General features: G+C 55.2%; 1 protein-coding gene across 2 annotated transcripts; it reads right to left on the bottom strand.

Moving 5' to 3' along the window:
• Positions 1–3,385: 3,385 nt before the first annotated feature.
• On the bottom strand, positions 3,386–22,244 carry GTSE1 (G2 and S-phase expressed 1). Of its 2 annotated transcripts, XM_030320938.1 has the most exons (12): positions 22,207–22,244; positions 21,861–21,966; positions 15,722–15,779; positions 15,015–15,618; positions 12,857–13,027; positions 11,943–12,069; positions 9,979–10,359; positions 7,027–7,099; positions 6,001–6,240; positions 4,884–5,088; positions 4,244–4,456; positions 3,386–3,799 (listed from the first exon to the last, which is right to left on the bottom strand). In XM_030320938.1, the coding sequence occupies exons 2-12, from the start codon at positions 21,880–21,882 to the stop codon at positions 3,716–3,718; spliced, it is 2,178 nt and encodes a 725-aa protein (XP_030176798.1). In that variant the 5' UTR covers positions 21,883–21,966; positions 22,207–22,244; the 3' UTR covers positions 3,386–3,715. The 2 variants fall into 2 exon arrangements, with proteins under 2 accessions (XP_030176798.1, XP_030176799.1); XM_030320939.1 differs by lacking the exon at positions 22,207–22,244 and having other exon boundaries at positions 21,861–21,992.
• Positions 22,245–23,734: the final 1,490 nt, after the last annotated feature.

The following is a 23,734-nucleotide window of genomic DNA, read 5'->3' as shown; positions in this document are numbered from 1 at the left end:
ACGAGCTGGGAGCCTGGTTAGGAGGCGTGACAGCCACCTGGGGAAGAGATGTACTTGCAGGTAGAATCTAGCCCTTGCTGCGCGAATGGCTGTGGGGGGATGAGAAAGACCGTGGAGGACTTGATGTTTCTCTTCCCGGAGGAGGGGGTGACCTGCCTGGTCCGTGTCAGGTGCCTGGGGAGAATCGGCTGTTCTGAACGAGTGCGCACGGGAGCGCACGCGTGGGGCAGCCGGGCAGAGGACTGGTGGCGGGCACATTTCTGGAGGACAGAAGCAGGAGAACCCGGAGACATTCGCCGGGCCTAAAGGAAGACAGTGGGAAGGCAGAGGGGTGAGAGTGTGGTGAAGGCAAAGGAAGAGGACCGGATTGGAAACCTGAACGGAGCAGGGCGGGCGGAGAGCCTGTGACAGCGAAGAGGTGGTCACTGCGGAGTACCAAAGCAGGGGATTGGCCCGGCTCAGACCAAGAGGGTCACGGGGCCCAAAGGACTGATTTGGGTTGACACCAGAAGCTGCGTGGTCCGCACCAGCAAAATACAGGCATTCTGTAAGTCAGCGACTCTCAACTTTATTCACTTCAAACCCAGCGTCACGTTTTACAGGGTGGCCCAGAGGTGACACCAACCTACACATAGAACCACAAAGAATGCTTCTCTAACCGGTTTTTACTTTTGCAGTACGCCACGTACATATAATAGGTGTTCCGTTTGGTTCTTTTTCATTTTGAAATACTGCAGTCCACCAACATAGTGGTGAAGTCTAAAGTAGTCCACTCCACTAAATTAGTTTCATGTAGAATTTGAACCATGGTTTGAAAATGCCAGGGAGGAAATGCGGCAGCAAATGCAAATAAATGGAAATCGGGCCAATAACACCCCCCCCCCAAGCTTCAGGTTAGAACTGGGCTCGTTTTTAATAGTTTCTTGACAGGTTGACAGTGGGCGCAAGTGTTTAAACTCGGATGATTATTAAGGCAAGGCATTTTCCTGAGGACTGAACTACCTCGAGGGTCTAGAGAGAAACGAGGAAGGCCCCCAGTCTCCATTTCCCAGAAGAGAAGCAGGAACTGCCAGCCGGAGAGTCGTGGCCGCCGGTGCCATGAGCAGGCACAGGGCGAGCTCCCCGACAGGCAGGAAGGTCACAGGGCCCCTCCGGGAAACAAGAACGACTGCTTTTTCTGAGGAGGGTGTCATCCAATAACACATCCAATGAGAGTATCTGTTTCATCTTGGACTTCCCAGAAGAGATGAGTAAACACAGTATTTGGCCACCTGGCCTTCGGGCAAATTTTGGGGTGAACCTTTAGTGGGGTCTGTGGCAGTGGCTGAACCACGGGGTGGGTATTTTGGCTCAGTCTAGAGGACCACGCCCTTCCTGGATGTGGCAGTTTGGTACAAGGGCAGAAGCCCAGTTTTCCTGCCCAAGCAGAGGGATTTTTTTCAGGTCTGCTACCCCCCCCCCCAAAGTGGCTGAAACATGATACATTTGCTACATTTTCTGCTGCTTTTCAGTTAAAGGCAAGGTATTTCAGCTACTTTGGATGGCGCAGCGATAGGAAAGACAATGAATTCTCAAGTGCCATGTGCTAAGAGCGATGGAAGATTAGATTTCAGAGGCTTGCACCAGAAAATTAATGAAATATGATAAAAACCGGGTGAAGTTGGGCCTCTTAAACCCAGGAGGGTGGCCCTCTAGTGGCAGCCAAGGTCCTGTCTCCAGGGCCAGTGTGTCCTTTCCCACACTGAGCCCTTCGGGTGGTGCACTTAGGAGGAAAAAGAGAGCCTGGGGGACGTTCTGCCAGGAGGTGCTGCGTATCCTACACGTGCCTTTCGGGGGCCGTCTCCCACCCATTTGAGAATTAGAGTCCTATTACTTCTGTCTTGCCTGAGGACACCTGCAGATTGGATGGCACCCCTAGGCCCCAGTTAAGAGCCTGGCCGCTCCTGAGGCAGCCTGGGGGGAGGGGCCCAGGACGGAGGGCCCAGCTCACGCCCTGGGTTTGGATGGGATGGCCAGAGCCCCACTAGGTAACCGTGTATTAGCTAAGAGTTCAATGCACCTCCCTCCCACCACTAGGCAGGGAAGCCTGAGCTTTGCCCCCCACCACATCCCCGGGGCCACACGGCCTGCCTCATCTCCATGAACACGTGGGGCACTTGGCCGGCTGAGTCCGTGGAGCGTGCGACTCTTGACCTTGGGTTCGCGTAGAGATTACTTAAAAATAAATAAATAAAACTTTTAAGAAAACAACACGGGAACGAATTGATTCAGTTCCAGGTTTGGGGTTTTCCCCTGTGAATCGCGGGGCCACGGAGGAGGAGTGGGCCGCTGGGCTTCCCACAGGTTCCCTGCTCCCGCCAGCCAGGGGGGCGGGGGGGGGGGGGGGATTCAGACAACAATGTGAGTTGCTCTGAGTCTAACCGTGGTCTATTCAGACGACTGCGCGAGGCGCTCACACGTCCGAGCAGCCTCGCCTTTGAACGCAAAGCTTCTACCCACAGGTGCAGCCATCCTCTTCGGGACGTCTGCTTCCCCTCTGCAGACACCACAGGAGTCACCTTCCCGTTCCCGGCGTTAACCAGAGAAAGCTCAAAGTGCGGCCCCCCGCTCCCCAGCTCTCCCCGCTCAGCCCCGGTCTCGTGCAGGAAACACCAGGTGGGAGCCCAAAAAGCAGGTGCACGTAGCGCTGTGAGGCCACCGAACTGAGACTGAGAAATTTCCTCAAGAAGTGAGGTCTCTATCCACACCAGTGGCTCGCAGGCTAGCTGGCTGTCAGAAAATATTAGAACGGCTTCAGGCAGGGCCGCCGCCGCCCAGTGGCCCTTAGCTCCGTTTCCTCCTGCCCTCCGGCCGAGGGCTCCAGCTTTAGCACAGCCGAGGGGTCCGCTCCTCAGACAGGTGGCTCCTTACCTCTCTCACCTCCCCCTCCGTCCTGGCCGCCACCTCCCTAGAACGGCCCGCGCCCAGGGCGTCTGCATGCAGGTGCAGACTGCTGTTCCTGCCCCCGACCGGGACGGTGGGGCTTGGGGTCTGCACCTAAGCCAGTATTCCTTCATCGTCAACTTTGAAAATCACTTGGGGAAGGGTGTCCAGGTGGCTCAGTCGGCTGAGCGTCCGACTCTTGGTCTCGGCTCGGCCCGTGACCTCACGGTTCGCGGGTTCGAGCCCCACATCAGGCCCCGCAGCTGGCAGCTCGGAACCTGCCTGGGATTCTCTCTCTGCCCCTCCTATGCTCGTGCTTACTGTTTCTCAAAATAAATAAGTGCGCTTCTAAATAAAACCACTCGTGGAAACAGTGTGACTAACATCAATCTGGCATACTGATTAATAATTAAAATAGTTACACCTGCTTAAAAATCAAGATGACCTTAAAATCGAATTCTGCTTTAATACACTTTCATTTATTTTCCAATTTAATTTAAACCTAGAATATTTACCTTTTCACGCAAACTTAATTTTAAAAATAGTCACTTGCCATTTTTACACGCAAAAGACACAAAACAAAATTCTTCACCTCCAGCCCAGCGTGTGGGGCAGCGGTAAGCTCGGGGCCGATTGCACAACATCCCCTCTAGGCCCGGGACCTTTACTTGGGGTTGCTGTAAACAACAACCACGAAACAATTGCTCCTAAGATTTATTTCTAAGGGTTGAAAACCACCTTAGGACCGACAGTTCTTTTAACGAAATGTAAAATGCGAAGGGTTTTATTCTCCTCAGAACTTGAGAAGTGGCGAATCGACATTTTCCTTGTCAGCCTCGGGACTCAGCTGGATCAGAGGAGAAGTCAAGTCTATCAGCTGCAAGACAGAGGCGACGGGGTGAATGACGCGGCCGCGTGGCCCCTCCCGGCCCGCGAGCCCCCTCCGCCGTGGCTCAGACACACTGAAAGTGCAGCTAGCACGTCTAAGAGGCCGGAAGGAGAAGATGCCACACGGAAGAACTCTGAGTTCTTGACACACATGTGCTCCTTCCTCACAAATCGGGCCCTGGGGGACCCTGGAGCGACAGTGATGGGACCCCTGCCCTCGGAAAGCTCCTGGGCCCCCAGGCAGGATCCCGCAGCAGGACTTGGTGAATTCTAAGCTCATGCCACCGCTGGAGGGCACCCCGACACGTGTCACTTTAGAGACCTCAGGGGCTGCTCTCGAGGGTCACCGCGATGTGCCCTGGGAGGAGGAACAAACCCAGAACTGAGACCACCCGAGGCCAAAGCCCACATGGAACCACCTGCTACTTCTCACCTGTGCCACCTCGTGGAGAGGCTTGGACGCGGTGGTTCTGTTCACGTCCGGAGTGTTGATCAGCAGGTCAATCAGAGGTCTGCCTTCAGAGCCCGGGGCCACGCTTGCTTCTGGAGTACCGCCCAGGTCCACAAGAGGGGGGCTGACGAGGGCTGGGCCCTCGGCTTTCGGAGCGATGGCAAGTTGCTCCAGTCTAAGATCCACAAGAATCGCCTAGACGAGAACACGAGATCTAAAGGCAATTCTGACACCGTTTTGTCAACCATGTTGAGAAAACAGGAAACCCGAGGAAGGATGGCCTTTAGCGGGGAGAGCTGGCTGTGGTGTGCACGTACTGATGGGTGGAGTTCTCTCCTCCTCGGCCACCCCCACACGGCCCCCCAACTCCGTCTGCCGCCCTCTGGCCGATGGCCCACACTAGGGCTCCCACCGGCCTCTCCCACTGTCCCTCTGCTTCCTACTGCCCGTCCTCTGGGCAAACACAGGAGGAGGGGAGAGGCTGGAGGTCCTGACTCCCACTCTCTGGCCCTGGGGGCCCGGGGACAACAGATGAAGTCCCAGAGAGGCCACTCGGCGGACCACCGTGCTGAGCGACCACGCGGCTTGGGGGCAGGGTCCAGGGTCCCGGAGAACACGGTACCTCACGAGGGCGTGTGTCTTCGGGTGGCTGGGCCGCAGCTGGCACTCCTTCTGCAGTGATGCTTTTTGGAACAGCCAAGTCGCTCTTTTCAGGAGAAAAGTTAAGTGCCTGTGGCACAGCCGACGGGGGGGAACAGGACCCGTCAGACGACGAGTCCTGGCGCCCGGAGGCAGCCTCGCTCCTGCTCGCCCTGGTTGGCGCGGCTCTGCGGGGAGAGAAAGGGCAGACCCCGTGAGGGACCGTAAGTGCTGGCTCGTCGGGCTAGGATTCTGTGCTGGGAGGAGATGGGTCACACGGGGCAGGGCGTGCTGGCTTTGGTTCCGGCTCCATCCGCGACAGCTCGAGTCCCTTTCTGACCTTCAGCTTCCTCGTGAATAAAAATAAAAGGCCCGAATGGTCTCGGAGGTCCTTTGGCTCTAAAAGCTTACCAGCCTGCTACCCACACGGGCCTGTTTTACGCCCTTCCCTTCAGTCCGCGAAGTGGACAGAGACACGCTTGCTCCACGTTCAGGTAGAGAGGAGAGAAATGCTCCGATGAAAATGAAGCAGGAAAACGGAATACAGTGACCGGGTAGGGAGGCGGGACTTTCCAGAAAGGTCCCCGAGGTTGGCCCCTGAACGTGGACTTGAACCGTGGAGGGGCAGCGCATCCCAGACGGAGAGGACGGCCAGGACAGGACCGTCTGCCACGCGGTGAGGGAGGGGGCGGCGGGGCTGGAGCAAAGTGACGGGGACGGGGGCAGGGGAGGCGGGAGAAGCCGGTGGAACGGACGCGGTAGCAAATGCGGAGTCTGTTTCTCAGGAAGCCTGAGTGTGGTCACCCCTGGCCAAGACTACGGGACTGTCCTGGGGGCCCGGTTGCAAAGACCACACCAGACCCCAGACCCCGGGTGTGGGTGCACCTTGCTGAGTCTTCTGCCCAAAGGGCTCCCCCCAGTGAGAGGCCACGGCCCACGGCGACGGGGTGATTGGCAGGTGCCGTCCCTGCTTGCCCAGCCCTTCAGCCCAGTCGGGACAGTACGCTGGGTGGGAACGAGGATGGCCGAGCAAGCAGGTGCCCTCCCGCGCTTCAGGGAGCCACCGACAGGCTTCTGTGGCCGTCGCCTCTGCCTCTTACCTCACTGCACATTTTTTCCGGAGTTCAGAGGAAAGCCGCAGAGCAGACACACACACGGGAGAAGCCAGAGCTCTGGGCACAGTTTTAGGAGTCACCCGTGGAAGGCTGGAGAGCCGACGGCTGGCGGGCGTGGGCAAGGCTGACCCACGCCTCGTACTCACAGGGGTCGTCATACCGCTTAAATGTCCTGGTGAGGCCGGCCCGGATGAGTGTCCAGCGGGAGTGCTGTGGACAACTACCCTGGAAAGACAAAATGAGAGTCTTCAGCAGGCATGAACAAAAAGAAGATTCTATTCATCCGATATGCTAATGCGGTAAAAAGTCCCGTGACTTCAACAGACGAGACTCAGGCCTGCGAAGAAGCCCGCTGGAGGTCTGCTCTGGGGAGGCAGGGCCGCCGCCAGCACCCTGGGAAACCCTGCTGTCTCCGGGCAGAGCATGTGAACGCACCTCGTGGGAGGTCCACAAAACATCTAAACATCACCTCTGACAGCGTAGGTGTTTCCACGAGGAAATCCAGAGCCACAGCGGGGACTGCCCGGGCTCACATGCACACAGGGAGCCGTCACCGCGTGTTCGTTCATTCCAGCGCCCGGGTCACCTGAACCCCGTGTGAGCGCACAGGACTGAATGCGGGCACCCGCGGCTCATTTCTCACACGTCCCGCTTTCCAATCTGGCGATACGTGTGGCTGTAACTGCTGGTGAATCCTCCTGCTGACTTGTTCTGCGGTTACTGATAAAGACGGTCTGTGTGGAGTCAACCACTATTTTAAATAGGTCGAGGGTCGCCGGGGGGCTCCGTCGGTTGAGCGTCCGACTTCGGCTCAGGTCACGGTCTCACGGTTCGCGGGTTCGAGCCCCGGGTCGGGCTCTGTGCTGACAGCTCAGAGCCCGGAGCCTGCTTCGGATTCTGTGTCTCCCTCTCTCTCTGCCCCTCCCCTGCTTGCACTCTGTCTCTCTCTCTCCCTCTCTCAAAAATAAACATTAAAAAAAATAAAATCAAAGGAAGTGGACGACTCCTCACCTTCCCACTGATGTGCAGGAATATGGCCTCTGTGCCCGACAGGACTTTGGCATTGCACTCTCTGCAGGCTCACCTGAGCAAGAGAGGAAGTGTGTCCCGTCAGTCAAACGTGGATCAAATGGCAAACCCACCGCAGGGCCCTGTCCCTACTGTCCCCGTGTCTGCTCTACCAGGACAGCTGGTGTCGCGACCACAAGGGTGCTCGCGGCCACGGAGGGAGCCCGCTGCCACGGTCGCAGGGCCGCGTCTTCTAATGGCGTGGGGCTCCCCGTGGCCTCTCCGGCACTGAATTTATGAGAACAGTTTGGCCCAGGGTGAATGATGAACGGTGTTCATGGACAGCCCTGTCCCTGACACCGTGAAGAAAAGAGAAACCGATTTCAGAGGCGCGTGAGGCGTCACTAGGGGCACGGGCAGCAGAGGGTAGCAGCCGACGGGCACTGGGACCGGTCCAAGTCGGCGAGACCGGCAGATGACCGTGTGATCGGAGGAAAGGCAGCCAGAGGCACGCCGTGGCCTCGGGCACCCGGGAAGAAAGGCAGCCGACGCCGCCAAGCACACTCGGTGCGCCCCGTGCCGTGGACGCTCCGAAGAACCGCTTTCAGCCAACACGCTGAGCTCCCTGCCATGGAAACCTCAATCTTATCTCCAGGGGTGACCGCTCCCACGGGGCCCGAACCCACACCTTCAACCACCTGCTCGGCACGGCCCTCAGCACAGCCCCGAACTGTGGCACCTCGCGCTCAACAGGTGCAAACCGGGCCAGTGGGCTCTACCCGGGGCTGCCGTTCCTCCAGCCCTCCCCTGGGCCCCTGGGCGTGGGAGGCAGCACCCGGGCGCCCCGCGGAGGCCTCCGGGTCACTCCCGAGTCCCCTCCCACGCCGCCACGAGCTTCCCTCCCCCCATGGTCTCCTGTCCACCTCACGGCCGGGCTGCCACGGAGCCCTCCCAGCTTCCATTCTTGCCCACGAAGGCCTGTTCATCACTCAGGGGAGGGATCTGCTGGAGGCCAGGACTCCCCGCCTAAAACCGTCTTCCTTAGCACCTGCACCGGCCCCCGGCTGCCTCAGTCCCCACCTCTCATGACCCTTCCCCTCGTTCACTAACTTGGCTGAGGTTGCTAGTGTTTGATCAGTATCCGCCCTCTTCTTCTCAGGAAGGAACCTGAGCGGGGCGAGAAGACAGCACGTCTTAGCACCCCTGGCAGGGAAGCACGGTCACGTGACTGAGGCCTGAGCGAGGGGACAGAGAGGGGCACACACAACTTCCATAAGCGCTCTCGCAAGGTAGGGGTGTGGTCCCCTTCGCCCGTCCCACCCTCGCAGCTGACGGGGCGGAAGGTGGGGCTGCAGCAGCCGCATTAGAGGATGAGGAAGAGACACCGGTCACGGCAAAACGAGACAGAGGCGGCCTGAGTCCTCAAAAGGCTTCGGGGCATTAAAGGCCACCTGTACCGGCCGGCAGTGCTGGAGACTTCAAGAGACAAGCACCTCTACTTGGGCGAAGCTACAGGGACCCTCTCCCTTAAGGCAGCTCTGCACGACCTCCCACGTTACGCGGATTTCTTAGATTCATCTGCCTCGACCGAGCACCTGCCACCCTCCAGATACCACGCCGGTGCCACTCACAGCCAGACAGGGAGGCAGCCCGGGTCCTTGGCCACGGAGGAAACACACGCGTGCAGAGGGAGACTCCGAAAGGCCAAGGTGAGGACAGCCACTGGGAACAACGGCCACCGTTCGCACAGGGCTGGAAACTGCCCACGTCCCACCGGCCACAGCAGGGACCTCGGGAACACGCAGCACATCCGGCAGGGACCGGGCAAGCACAAGTCAGCAGCAAGGCCACCTGTTCCCGAGGGTATAGGCCACTCGAGACCTGCCCCATCGAAGCTTTAAAACAATCCTCAAAAGGCTCAAGTCGACCTGCGATTGAAATGCCTACCAAAGCAAGGTTCTACTCCTTAAAGCAAGGCAACAAAATGCAGATCTTCCAAGATTTTAAACCTATACTGTAAACAACGGTTACACATGAAGAGGCAGGAAAATGTGGTCATAATCAGCAAAAAAGTCAGTCACTAGAAACAGACCCCCAAATGACCGGGAAGGTGGCATTAGAAGAAACAGTGTAAATCAACTGTCATAAGTTTGTTCAAGAATTTAAATAAACACCATAAGGACAAAGATGGGGAAACTACAATGTCAAAAAAGAAAAATGAACTGAATGGGCGTAACCACGGATTAGACGCGCCGCAGAGAAAGACAGGTAAGCGTGAAGACAGGACGTTACAGATGTCAAAACTGAAACACAAGAAAAGGGGGAAACCCCGGGCCTCCATGACCTACGAGCCACATTGAGAGGTCTAGACTCGTGTAATCAGGGTCCCTGTAACTAGGGGCGGCAAGCAAACAGAATCTGAAGAAGTAAGAGCCAAGTTTTTTTTCCAGAATGAATTAGAAACATCAACCCACAGATCAAAGCAGCTCAGGAACCCCCAAGAAGGATAAACTCCAAAAAAGCCACTTCAAAATTCCTAATAATCAAAATGCTGAAATTAACAATAGACAGGAACTCCTAAGAGCAGCCTGGGAGCAGTGATGTGACAGAGGGAAGAATGCGGGATGGGGATTCCACCGAGCGCTCGTCCAAAATGACGCGAGCTAGAAGATGCTAGGACAACGTATTCAAGGTGTTTCAATAGCGACGCCTGGGTGGCTCAGTCGGTTAAGCGTCCGACTTCGGTGCAGGTCATGATCTCACACTTCATGGGTTCGAGCCCCGCATGGGGCTCTGTGCTGACTGCTCAAGGCCAGGAACCTGCTTCGGACCCCGTGTCTCCCTCTCTCTCTGCCCCTCCCCTGCTTGTACGCATTCTCTCTCAAAAAAATGGATAAACGTTAAAAAAAAAAAAAAAAACTAAGAAAAACATACAGAAAAGGCTCCATTCCTCACCAGTAGAAAACTTGGGGACCTTAAAGTGACTTGTTGGGGTGGGCATCGCCTTTGTCTTGCAGGGTAGCCGGGAATCACGCCCTCTCGCACTCCCGGCCGTATTCAACGGAGACGGCGGCGACCAGCTGGAATGAGAGCTCAGCCCCGGGCCTCCCTGTTCCAGAGTCGGGGCTTGGGCGACAGCCGCGGGGGTGAGCGCCTTGGCTGGCTCCCTTGTCACCTCCGCAGCCGAGGTCCATTTGCTCCTTCTGCAGGACGCACCCCCAGGGCCTCCCTGCAGGGACTGCCGGGACACAGCAGGTCCCACTCTGCCTGACTGGCTGGTGCATGACACAGGCGGGGAACTGTTCGCAGGAAAACTTGCAGGTTCACTTGATTTAGCTGGAAGAGGAGACACGACGTCTGGTTATGGCTGAGGCCTGGGTCACTTATAAATTATGAAGTTACTTGACAAACACATACAAGGTACGCTGTCTTCACCGTATCTACCTGAAAATGTTTTCAAGTGAAGGAAACGTATTTCTATCGTCACGATCTCCATGTAAGAGAAACACAGGACCTGTGAGCAATATTCCGTACACCCGTCAGGTAACATCCTCAAACAGGACAAGCTGGGTCGCTCATGGCTCAGCCGAGTGCGTTGTAAGGTACTAACTCTAGACGCAATTACCAGGACGCACGTAAGCGTACGTAAATTCGAACTCTCCCCCTCCACCGACTGTGCCAACCAACAGCAGACATCTACGCTGGCTGAGCAGACACAAGCGGGCGGTCCAGCCGCGCCTCTGGGCGGGAAGGAAGGGAGGGAACGGCGAGAGGAGGCGCATTCATCACTGGTGGGCTCCTTCCAGTCCCAAGGAGGCTGGGTCATGGCCATCACGAGCGCCATTTAAAACAGAAGGACGGCGAACGAGGTCCTCGGGTGCCAATATGCCCCGTGCAGAAGGCAGGCTGGCGAGATCCCAAAGAAGGCCTCGAAGGAACGGCTGACGCCATAGCTCTTTTGTTCAGTGCGTAACGGCTTTACGGCGCTCCCCGCCCCCCAACCGTCCTGTCTGACCCAGCCTCCCCAGTGTGTACCACGCAGAAAGACCCACACTCAGGCCCGTTCCATGTCCGTCTCAACCCTTAGCGGCTAGGAACGCAGGGCCCCCGGGGTGAAAACAGTGCTGACGCCCCGCACCGCCGCGGCCACTCGGGCCTCACAACCTCCGACGTGACAGAACTTCCTTTCCCCGAACGCGGGCCACGCGCTCCTTCTGATGCCCGGAAGAGCGCGTCCGGGGAGGCTCTGTCCTGCGGTGTGTCCGGTTCCGGGAACAACTGGAGTTCTCTTGGCCGCCACCTGGCAGCAGGGGCTCCAAATCACGTCGGCCTAACTCCAGAGCTCACGCTTTGCGGTTTGACAAAACGCGCACAGGTCTGCACCGCAAATACGCGTCGAAGAGGGCGGAGTCCCGAAGGGAATCCAAGGCTTCCCCCCACAGGTCACGAGGGCTCCTCCCCTTTACCACCAGATGGCGCCCTTGGCTTGCGAAGGTTACCACCGTGCAGAGGCGGGTTTGGGTCGGGGTTTAAAGCAGCACAGGCACTTACAAGGGCCACGTGCCCTACGTTATCTGGAACAGTCCTGTTTTTAAAACCTGTGTGTGACTACATGTCAGTGGGCTGGTCTCAGCGTCCTCGTGTGTCGCGGGCACGTGGAGCGTCCACCAGCTTTGGGGCGGCTGGAACCACCCTGCCCTAAAACCCCTGGCCTGAGCGTGCCCCTTCTCAGAGGAGAAACCCTGGAGGGCAGGGGGCCCGACACAAATGTCTCCTGCCCCAGACTGCAGCAAACCCTCCAGAACCTTCTGCCGAGTCTACGTGGTTCTGTGAAAACAGTCTCAGTGGGTCAGATAGCATTCAAGGCCTTGCCTCTTGAGACGCGGGCGGGTCTGGGCAGGAGACGCTGTCTGGCTTACCTCTGCAGGTGGCCGGAGAAGCACACACACTGGAAATCCCACCAGAAACAGACCCTGAGGAAGACGACTTCCTTGAAAGACCGCCAGCACACCCACTTGGTTTTAACAGGGTCCTCTTCGGCCCCAACTGAAACAAAACATTAAAAAACAGAGTCATCGAAGATTTTGTTATCTACCCATTACTTTTTTATGCAAAAATTGGGTTTAAAAAAATTTTTTTTTTAATGTTTATTTTTGAGAGAGAGAGAGAGAGAGAGAGAAAGTGAGCAGGGGAGGAGCAGAGTGAGAGGGAGACAGAAGATCTGAAGCGGGCTCCTGGCTGACAGCAGGGCTCCGACTCATGAACCATGAGATCATGGCCTGAGCCACCCAGGCACCCCCCTAAAATAATTTTTAATAATTGAGTAATCATCATCTTAAGTGTAAAGAAAAGGCCAAGCAGTACTTCTCAAGCGCGGTCTTCATAGCCCTGCATGAGTGAGAAACGTGGGGGACTCCTGAAATGCAGATGTTGGGGCTCTGACCCTGCCCCCCGAGTCTGTAGCTGGGGCCCAGCTTCTGGCGAGTACATCAGCGGTTCTCACACGCAGCACCGTTTAGCCACAAAGCTGCGGGCGCTCGTCTCCAGGCCTGTGAGCTGCGGTTTCCAAGCACGGACATCCCATGTCGTCTGAGGGCAGCCGGAGCGGCGCAGACACACACAGGCTCGGAGAGGCGGACTTTTCTCAGTCCACGGAGCCCCCCGCGCACGCCAGGCCGTGTTCTCTGCATTGCAGCAAGCTGCCTCTCACGGGTCCCAGTTTCAACCTTCCTAAACTTGACTTCAGTCAAAGACACACCACGTGATACCCAAAGCCTCCCCTTTATTCTCCTTGCTCACAGGCCACACCCACCCACAGTCCCGGCAGACCCACCTTGCTCAGGACAGGGAGCGATCGCTTGCCTTGGACCAAGTGGCTGCCCCCGGCCGGCAAGCTGGCGCCCTCCCGGGCAGCACTGGATTTGTCAGGGGGCACGGCCCCGCGGGATTCCTTCTCATTTAGGTTTCTCACGCCGGAAGGGCTAGCTGGTATCCTTTTCATAGGCTGAAAAATTGCAATTTGAATTGAGAGCACTGTCTGGCCTTGAACAACGCGCAGATGCACCAAGGCGTCAATTTCGAGCACCAGCAGCACCGTCTGTCTTCCCAGCGCTGTACGTGCTCAGTTCACCCGCTGGATGGAAGGGATGGAGGCGGACACGGCAACTGGCTTCCTCTGCCAAATTACCACGGACAGAAATGACGATGGCGTTTGCTTCCTCATTAAAAACAGCAAAATAATACTAAGATCGTTGCAGGAGAGAGATCCCCTAAAGCTATTCCTCAATCAGGATTCTTATTTAAAGATGATGATAATGAGGAAAGTGACTCTAGTGACAAAAACTCGTAAATGCTGTATGGAAAGGAATCACTCATTAAAAGGTCATTTCCTCTCCCGGAGAGGCAGCTCAGTGGCAACGAATCTTCTCGGAAGAGTACTGAGAGCCATTTTTCTTTGGAGAGCAGAGTCAAACAAAGAATACATTTCTGACATATTTAGACGCAAGGGCATTCCTGGCACTGACCCCTGCGGATAAAAATAACCCCTCGTAACAAGGAGCGCTGATGAGAAGCGGCAGCAGCTCATAAGGTCAGAGCAACGAAACAATCACTTTCTTTTTCCTTCACAGCATTTTAAAACTTGAGATCTACCTCATGGACGTAAGTTCCCCATCTGAAAGTGTGTGTTGTCAGTGGTTTCTGCACGTTCACAGTGCTGTAAGGCCAGCGTCAGTATAATCTTAGACCATACTTGTTGTCCCTGAAGGAAACTGCTAGCCATTAGCAGGTGCCCCCGCCCCCCTACTCCCTCAACCTCCCCGCCTGCACACGGGCTAACCTACCCCCCTCAATACAATTCGCCCATCGTGGTCCCTCATGCCAACAGGATCGTACAGCAGGTGACCTTTGGCGTCCGGCTGCTTTCACTAGGCAGGTCTTCAAGGGTCATCCGTGTTCTACTATGTACTAATATGGCATTTCTTTATTGCCTGAGTCCAGCCCACGTGTTACACACAGAAATCCGTGCGCGGGTCCACGTATTACATAGAAGACCCGTGTCCCTCTTGTTCTGGAGACCTCACTTTGGAAATTGACATCCAAACGGGCTCCGGCAGGAGGAGTTCGTGTGATTAAAGGAACGACGGCCCAGCTCCTTAGGGGAAGCGATGGCCAGCACGCCTCCTCCGTCCAGGCTCCAGTGCGGCACAAGCGCCTTTAGCTCGGATCAGTTCTGGGTCCTGAGCGCAGGGAGTCGCGCGGTTCGGGAGATGTGCTTGGAGAGGGAAGGCGCTCCCCGGCCCTCGCTAGCTGTTTTGCACGGACCCAGACTTGCTCATGACCCCACACAGCATCTCCGTAACCAGCTCAGAGAGCTGAGGCCCAGGGCCCCGGTTAGGAGCAGAGCTGAGAAGCGGTGCTCGGCGGGCTCCAACCTGCTGCCTCTCCTCGAAGCATAACTTCCTCCCCTGAGTGAGGCCGGGTCAGCGAGGCCTGGAAGCAGCCGTGGTGTGACCCTCCCTTTCTCCTGCCCTAGCGCTCCGCCCTACAAACCGCAGGGGCTAACCGCACCCCAAAGACCTGCCCGGCCACTGCCACTGCCCAGGACGGCTCATCCATTTAATTCCTGGGAGGAGAGCAGTCTCAACAAAATCTGGTTCAGGGAGGGGAACTGTTGGAAGCTGCTTGTTAATGCAGATGAAACCCCTAATGAGCAGGAAATCCGAAGTTGTGGCATCTAGGAAGGGATGTTTTTAAGTCATCCCAGGAGGAAGGCAGCCGCGCCTGCGTCCACATGCACCCCAAACCCAGCTCCCCGTGCCGCTCCTGCCCCCCGTGTACTTGCGATTCCTATGCTTCCCAGCCCTCAGCCCGGCTACGTTTCCAAGCTTCTCCCCACAACAGTTTCCGTTAGGGCCATAAACCGCGAGGGCTAAAACGCAAGGGAGCACCTAGTCCCGCACACGCATGTCCTGGCACGTGAACGTGTCTACCTGCTCCGCGGCCGCATGAATGGTTTTCCCTCTCACAGACGAAGCTCGGGGCCGTACCAACTGGCTGATGACCTTTTTCTGAGGCCCTGCCTGGTTTGGAGGGGGAGCAGCACCGGGTTCCACCGGCAAGGAAGAGCGAGGCGAGTGCAGCGGTCCCTGCGTCTGGGCTTGGCCGGCCTGGGCAGAAGCTGCCCCCAAGGGGGTCTGGCTCAGCGGTGCCCTCAAGGGGCTGTCCGACAGGTAATATGTCTCCCTCTTCAGCGACCTGGGGCTCTTCCTCATTTCCATTTCTTTCTCAAACAGGTTTATTTTTAATTTCGATTCCTGGATAAATCTCTCCACGCTCTGGCTCCAAAGGTCTTCGGGCCTGGCCGCTTGGGCTGCCTTGTTTTTGCTTTTGCTTTCGATCTGGAAGGCCAGCAAGTGAGCCTCCGTGTACACTTCCACAAACTTCTCCCCAGTGAGAGGGCTCCAGGTGAAGTGACCTTCCGAGCCTGGCAGAAGCGGTTCTTCGGGAACGTGGGGATTTAACTCTAAGCTGGCAGCGACACATCTTTCTTTATGCCCCACGGGTCCAAAGAAGACTTCATCATCTTCGTTTGCACTGTTTTAAAATAAAAGGATCCTTAAGGACACTGGCAGTTAAATGAAAGACCTTACCGAATGCGGTTAAGCCCAAGGCAAGGGAAGAAAACTCATCCGTTTACCTTGAAGAAGACAGTGAAAGATCGAAGTCAAACTTTTCATCGGCCAGGAGAAGAATGTCTGTGGGGGGAAAGTCCCGTGTTATTTGAGGGCTGGGGTTGATAGAGAGAAAACATTACCAGTCTCTACAGCTATAAAAACAATGACAACATTTCACTCCCCAAAGTGTACCTTATCATGATTTTAACAGTCACCTCATCACAGAGGGCTCAAGGTTATCTTGGTTTTTTTGTTTTCTTTTTAAAATAGCATCAGCCGTTGTGTGTTTGCTGAGCTGCCCCAGAAGTCTAAGTCCTTATCTCTAAGGTATAATCTAAAATGCATTCACCAAGTCATCGAACTACTTTTTTCTAGACTAGGTAAGTCATTTTCAGGTTAGAGCATTTTCAAAAAACCACCTGCTTCAGGTTCCCTAGAATTAAATTCCTGGCTTACAAGCCATAGAATGCCTACTGCTCCTTCAAAATCAAATTCACTATCATTCGCATGTGCAGTCGCCACTCCATTCGTATTTGCTGACTCCCTTCGCTTCTAGAGCCCAACTCGCCCCAGAAGAAACTGCACTCTGTATCCCCCATAGTACCTCCATAGGCCCGGTCTAATAAGCCTGCTCCCTCCACCAAACCTCCAGCTCCCAAGCAACTTCTCCCCCCCTCAGCTCCCCCCACCCCTGCATCACCTTGACCTGACCTCTGTCACCACACTAGCCCTCCTGCAGATGTCCCTTCACTCTTCCGGGGCCCCAACTAGACTGTAAGCTCCCCCAAGACAGCAAATGTCCACCACTCTCCCAAACTCCCTCGTGTCCAGCAAGGGGCCTGGACACTTGGCAAATAATTATCGAAATGTGCTGAACGGGTATTTCCGCCACGTAAAGTTGATACAGCGCTTTCACAAATCACATCTTATTTGACCCTCATAAATGATGCAGCACACTTTTTAAAACCATAAAGATTTAACATATACTAATATCCTAATTAGACCCTCGTTAGTCACACCAATTTTTCTTAATTACCCAATCAAAGGACGGGTAGAAAGCACAAATGCACAAAAGAAGTAAAAGGAAATAAGCAGAGAGAGAGGAACTGAAAAGATTCATAAGCTAGTCTGCTCAATTCCAGGCACATAAACCTAAGAGCCCGGCTGAAATGGATAATTTTCTAGAAAACGGAGTTTATTTTTTGTATTTAAATTACTTAAATTGATTTATTTCTAAAACGGACTCCAGAAGAAAAGGAAAAGATCTTACCAGTTCAATGACCACGAAATAACTGCACAGACTTATTCAAGGGCTCTTCTCCTCAAAAGAGCCCAAGTCCACGATAGTTTCACAGGAAATTCTGTCATGTCTTTCAAGAATGGATCATTCCAGAACTATTTATATTGCGCCACAGGATAGAAAAAAGGAACTTTCAACTCACTATGAAGCAAGCAAGACCATACCAAAAACCTCTAAAGTTAGCTCAGAAGGAAAGCTACAGACCAGGTTCCTAACATAAAAATCCTAAATAGGAATATTAGGTAACAGAATCCACCAACACATTAAAAGAAGAAGAATAGGGGTGCCTGGGTGGCTCCGTCGGTTAAGCGGCCGACTTCGGCTCAGGTCGTGATCTCACGGTCCGTGAGTTCGAGCCCCGCGTCGGGCCCTGTGCTGACAGCTCGGAGCCTGGATCCTGCTTTGGATTCTGTGTCTCCCTCTCTCTCTGCCCCTCCCCTGCTCGTGCTCAGTCTCATTCTCTCTCTCTCTCTCTCTCTCAAAAATAAATAAAAACATTAAAAAAAATTTTTTTTAAATAAAAGAAGAATAATAGATCGTGACTAAGCGAAGTTTGTTTCAGGACTTCAGGATGGCTTAACTTTACACAACCCAGTAACATAATTGTTCTCTTACTGGATCTGAAAGGAAAGCCGTAGGTCACAGCCATCTATGCTGACAAGACACTTGAAACACTGCAACGAACTTTGTTGACTTTAAAAGCCCTTCCTAAAAAGTAATGGGTACCTGACAGATACATGTTGCCATACAAGGAAGCATCCACCTAGAGCCCAAAGCCAAACTGGGGTTTAGTGGGATCCCGTCAGAAGCGCCCCTTCTGAAGTCAGGAGCGTACATGTGTGATCAGTCAGGACAGGTTAACCCGCGCCGATATGACAACCCCCAAGTCTCTCACTCAGCCTCTAATTCTGCTGAGGGTGGGCTTGGGCCCTGCTCTCCGCCTTCCTCTCTGCACAACCCAGGAGCCTGGGGAGCCTGGTGTTGGTGCGGAAGAAAAGGGAAAGAGCAAATCCCATATCAGTTCTCGACGGCCCGGAAGTAACACATACACAAACCACATTCCCATTTCACTGGCCGCCTTTCCCGTCCCCTGAGCTGAATCCTGCCTCAAGCAGGTGGGCAGGTACAATTCTATCATGTACCCAGGAGGAAGGAAAAAAAAAATAGAAAGGGGGAAAAAAGAAAAAAGTGGAAATACTAATAAACGGCACCAGAAACCACCATCTCTATGTAAATTAACCCGCAAGTCAGCATGAGGGATAATGGAAGTCCAAAGAGGAAACTCCGTGAAAGCTGGGCACTTGGAGACGATGTCTGCTGTCACAATTCCTGACACAGATCTGGATACACTAACTAACACAGACAAGGGAAAGAACCTGGAGGCAAAAATACCATGGTGCACAGGTGCTAAGATTACAGACACCAAAAATCGCATGAATACTGTCACGAGTAGTAAAAGGGTGCAACCAGGTGGCTGAGGACAAAATCATCACACAGCAATCTACGGTGTTCACGCCTACCAAGAACGGTTAGAAGACACGATGGAAGACAAGTCCTCACCACAAAGACCTACGTTAGCGGCAAACCCCACAAAATGCAGATACACAAACCTAGCAGGAAACACATAAGATTCACATAAAGAAAACTCAGTATATGATAAAAGTAGCCTGCGAAATAAAACGGGAAAACAGAGTATTCGATAAACGGTGTTTTCCCTTAGAGGAAAATACATATAAAAGGAATAAGAAGAACCCACGGGGAAATTATGTTATAACCTGGAGTGAGGAGGTCTAACTATGATACCAAAGCGGAAGCCATAAAATAAAAGACCGATAGTACAATGTATAAATAACAATTTTAAAACTCTGCATGGCAGAGATCACCATGAGCAAAGTCAAAGAAACAATAAGCAGGGAAAAAGTATTTGCAGCTCCCGTCACAAAGGGCTCATCTAGGAGCAGTGCCTACAGACTGCTAAGAAAACAAACAGTAACAGAAGAACTGACGAAGGATAAGAGCAGAGAAAATAACTGATGAAATGACATAAAACAAAAATAACCCTGAGATTCCACTTCTCCCCTATCAGATTGTCAAAGATCAAAAAGTCTGGTGCCATGCGGGCAAGGCTGCGGGGGAGAGACCAATTCCCAGACTGCTGGGGAAGGCGTCACTTGGCCGGCCCTCCTGAGTCACCCGGCAGCACCTACAAAGCGCAGGTGTCCCCCGGCCCAGCAAGCGGACTTGTGGGAGTACATGTCACGGGCAGTCACGGCGCAATTTGCCGCAGCAGCCTGTGAAAAAGCAAGACACCGGACACAAACTGATTAATGTCACCCACAGCACATGGGAGAAGTTATAGCACCCAACCTACCCCCCCCCCCCCGAAGATGGCCACCACAGAGACACAAAAGAGAACGGGAACCCTGTGTTGACTTACAAAAAGCATCAAGATAAAGGAGGTGCCCAAACCAGGACGCAGCACGGGGCCCCATCTGCTAGAAAAAGAGGACACTCGGGGGAGCCTGGGTGGCTCAGTCGGTGGAGTGTCAGACCTCGGCTCGGGTCACGATCTCACGGCTCATGGGTTCGAGCCCTGCGTCGGGCTCTGGGCTGACAGCTCAGAGCCTGCAGCCTGCTTCAAATTCTGTGTCTCCCTCTCTCTCTGCCCCTCCTCCATTCGTGTTCTGTTTCTCTCTCTCTCTCAAAAGTAAATAAATACTAAAAAAAAATTTTTTTAAGAAGAAAAGGAGGGCAGTCAGCCGACAACATATACACATACTGGTTTCCTCTTGCACAGATTAGCTCCGGAAGGTCAAAGGGACCAAAGACATCGATGGCCTTTGGAGGGGCGGCTGGGTGGCTGAGGGGGAGGCTGCAGGAGGTGGCAACCGGCAGGGTCAGATCCTGGAGGGTTTGCAAGCCCAGGCAAGGAGCTCCTGTTTTATCCAAAGTGCGACAGGAAGCTACTGGAGGTTTTAAGCGGAAGAGTTATGATCTACCTTGTGTTTTCAAAAGGTTACCCTGGCTGCTGTGTAGAGTGGATGAGAAAAGCAGGCCGTATCTCCTGAAATCACGCATTGGCCAAAGTGCAAAATGTCCGAGTGGGCGGAAGTGAGTTAATGTGGCTGAGAGGCACACGGTGGCGGCCTCCGGGTGGGGTTGGAAAGAGGGAGATGGATCCAAAATCTATTCGGAAGGTGGAAATCGCAGTAAATGATGATTGAATGAACACGGCCCCTTCACAACTTAGCTAAGTATATGGAGGAGCCGTTCCCTTCCGTGAGAGGACAGAGAGCAGCCCAAGAGCGGGGAGATGGGGGGCACACTGAGTATGAAGTGCAGGACAGGGGAAGATGCCAAACAGGTGGGTGGATATACAGCCCAGAGCTCGGAGGAGAGGCTGCGCTCAAGACAAAATGCGGCACCGCTAGAAAGGAGATGGCTTTTCTAAGTTTACTTATTATTTATTTTGAGAGAGACAGAGACAGCCCAAGCAGGGGAGGGGCAGACAGAGCCCAACACGGGGCTTCAACCCACAAGACGGGGCTTCAACCCACAAGACGGTGAGATCAGGACCTGAACCGAAATCAAGAGCTGGACACTTAACAGACTGAGCCAGCCACACGCCCTGCAGATGGGGTTTAAAGCCATGGGAATGTCCGAGAGCCCTGGGGTATGGATACAAAGAGACCCCAGAGACCTCGTCCTGGGTAAGATTAGCTTCAAAAGACAGTGGAGGAAGAGGAGGCTGCAAAGTGATGGATAAACCAACCAGAGAGGTGGAAGGAAAACCAAGGCTGCCTTGGAAGCCAGGTGAGAGGGAAGTTTCCAGAAGGAGAGGTCAGATGTCATTGAGAGGTTGATTAACAAGAACAGAAAAGTGATAACAGGTTTGGCAACATGTAAGTCGTAACTGATGAAAGCAGCTTGAACAGAGTGGTGAGGACCGAGGGGTTGGTAGGGGTCGAGGAACGCGGGAAAATAGCAGAACAAACAGAGAAAGCTCTGGAAGGCGGGCTCCCAGAGTGGAGGATATGGAGACAGAACAGAACGTATTTGTGTGTCAATGCCAAGAGGAGCGAATGAATGGACAGGCACAAGGTGAGGCCAGGGAGGGAGGGTGACACGAGGGGTGTCCTCAGAAGCGGCAATGAGGATTCTACATGCACAAGGAAGGGACTGGTATCTGAAAGGGAGGAGAAGGGGGTGCAGCGGCAAATCCCTTTCTAGACAATGAAGAAGTGAGGAGATGGACAAAGTCTCTAGCACGGTTTCAGGAAAGCGGAAGTTATCCGGGTACCCCGTATGCCTGCCGCACAGGGGTGCGTGAGGAACAAAGGATAGGGGATGTCGACAGGCTTTAAGAGAAAAGGCGGGTGCGGCCCTTCCCTCATTCTGCGAGGCTAGATTCTCGCCGGGATGCTCAAACCAGACAGGGACAGAGCGAGAGGAAAAGCCGCCAAGATTCTGAACACACCTTGGCAAACAGAAACCGGCGACAGACGCGGAAAGAACGCATCGAATTCCCTCCCACAAGTGTGTGAGTTCCTGCGTAGTGCCGGGCAGTGTTCTCCGCACTGGGTGTACACAGCGAGTAAAACTGGAAAGGATCCTGCTACCACGATGGGAATCTAAAGCCGTGTTGGGGAGGGGGGGCGGGGTGCGGTGCGGGATGCAGAAAACGGAATGAAGGAAGCCGGAAGGATGCAAACCCCCCGAAGACAGGGATCGTGAGCCGCACGGGCACAGAGCACAGGGTGAGCACTGAATAAACCAAGGACTACGTTCTCACAGAAGCACGAACGCCACCTGCATCCTCACTGAGCTCCCTGCACGGCGGCGCTGCGGCCACAAGGACGTACCATCCTTCTTGGGAACCTCCATCCCGGCCTCTCGAGACTGGCTGGCTGAAGGCGCGTCGGTCGCCAAGCGTGTCCTCCTTTCACGGCGAGGGCTGTCAGGAAGTCACTGCGGGAAGGGCGGGGCCGGCAGGTGAGCCGCTGTCAAGGCCCAGGACGCCCCCACCCCCACCCCCGACCCCTCCGCCCCCTTCCAGCGGCCGAGCGCCCCCAGGCCGGGAGCTCCGGGGGCCCGATCGGGCCGGCACACCGCGGCCGGGGGCCGGACCGGTGGGGGAGGGGGGACACCCCGGCAGCCCCGACCGAACGCGCGAAGGGACCCCGCAGCCCGAGCCACCCGGCCCCTCACCCGAGCGGCGGCGACGCCTGGCGACCGCACCTCCGCCCGGAATTTAAACGCGGCGCGGCGAGCGCAGCGCGGGCTGCCGATTGGCCGGTTTGAACGGGCTGCGCAGCGTCGCCGCGCCCGGTGCATCCTGGGGGCCGCGGCCGGGACTGGGGAGGGCGGCGCGCGTGCGCACTGCCTCCGCGCGCGGGTGGGCGGTGCCCGCCGGCGTTCCTCCGTGAGCCCGCGGTGGGCGCGCAGAGCGGGGCGGGGCTTCCTTGCTGCGGGTACCGCGTGCCCGCCGGTTTGGCCCGGCGTGACAAGGGACGTGGTTCCGATCCCAGCTCTTCATCTGTAAATGGAGAGACTTCATTTCCTACAGCAGGATGTTGACTGTGAAGACCGAACAAAATAGGTGCACCTGTCTGCTTCGTAAAGCAGTTCGCACCGGTTACTAATACCGTAGCAAGACCCGGCCCCTGCCCCTGCCCCGAGGAGCGCACCGGGTGACGCTGGTTTGTGCCCGCCCCCCCCCCCCCCCCGCGGGCCAGGAGAAAGCTGAGTGGTGGCGGAGAACTGTGATGAGGGTCTGAGCCTGGCCAGAGGTGCGGCCCAAGCTTCCCCTGACTTCACAGCCGCTGGGGGGGTCCTGCGGGGGCAGACTGGAGGAGCGCGCAGGGTCCCGTGATCGAGTCTGCATGGGGGAATGCACAAGTTGGGGCAAGATCCCTGATCTGAGCGACGCGAAGCACTGACGGTGAACAGGGCAGTCCGCGGCAGCTTGAGACTGACCTCACTTGAGCCTTGGACTGGCGTTCAGGTATATGTAATACCCACCTCGTGGGCGGGACAGTGGCATGAGGGGGTCCCCTCAGGACACAGTGTCATGAAGCCGTTACCCTAGGTATCTGGCACTGGTGGATGTAGCGGGATGTGGGAAGGAGGCGCCAGGGAGGACGCCTAGGGTCTGCCCTGCGAAGGAGGGAACTCCAAAAGGGAGAGCACCATTGTCAGGCATGATAATGAGCTATTTATGTGGGGCAGGTTGGGTGGAGAACTGTCCAGAAGGCAGCCATCCTGGGCCCAGGACCTACACCAAGAAGCCTTCCAGGCCGTCTGGCATCGGGACCATCCACACCAATCACCCCCATTTCACTGTGGTCCCTTCTCACTTCTGATCCTGAGTGCAGCTCCCCAGGAGACTGTGAGCCTAAAAGGCAGGGTGGGGTCACAGTCATGTGATGTCCCCAGCTTCACCCAGCCCAGCACTGGGCCCCAGGCAAGAGCTGAGAGCACGGAAGCTAGGTATTCAAGGGAGGTGGGGAGTCTAGCAGCTTGGAAAGAGCCCAGCCTGCCCTCCGCATCCCCTTTGGCTGGTCCTGGCATCCCCAAACACCTCTTTTCTATTGAAGGGCTCCCTCTATCACCTTCAACTTCTGTCTTCACTCCCCACTGCACTCTGATGTGCTGGGTCCCTGGACCCTGCCTTTCCCACCTGAGTGTCCAATGGGTCCTTTCTGAATTCCATTGTCTTTTGCTCAGATTCCTGCTT

This window comes from Lynx canadensis, chromosome B4 (assembly GCF_007474595.2).
Source record: "Lynx canadensis isolate LIC74 chromosome B4, mLynCan4.pri.v2, whole genome shotgun sequence".
Taxonomy (NCBI): Eukaryota; Metazoa; Chordata; class Mammalia; order Carnivora; family Felidae; genus Lynx; species Lynx canadensis.
This window is presented reverse-complemented; position numbering and strand designations above follow the sequence as displayed.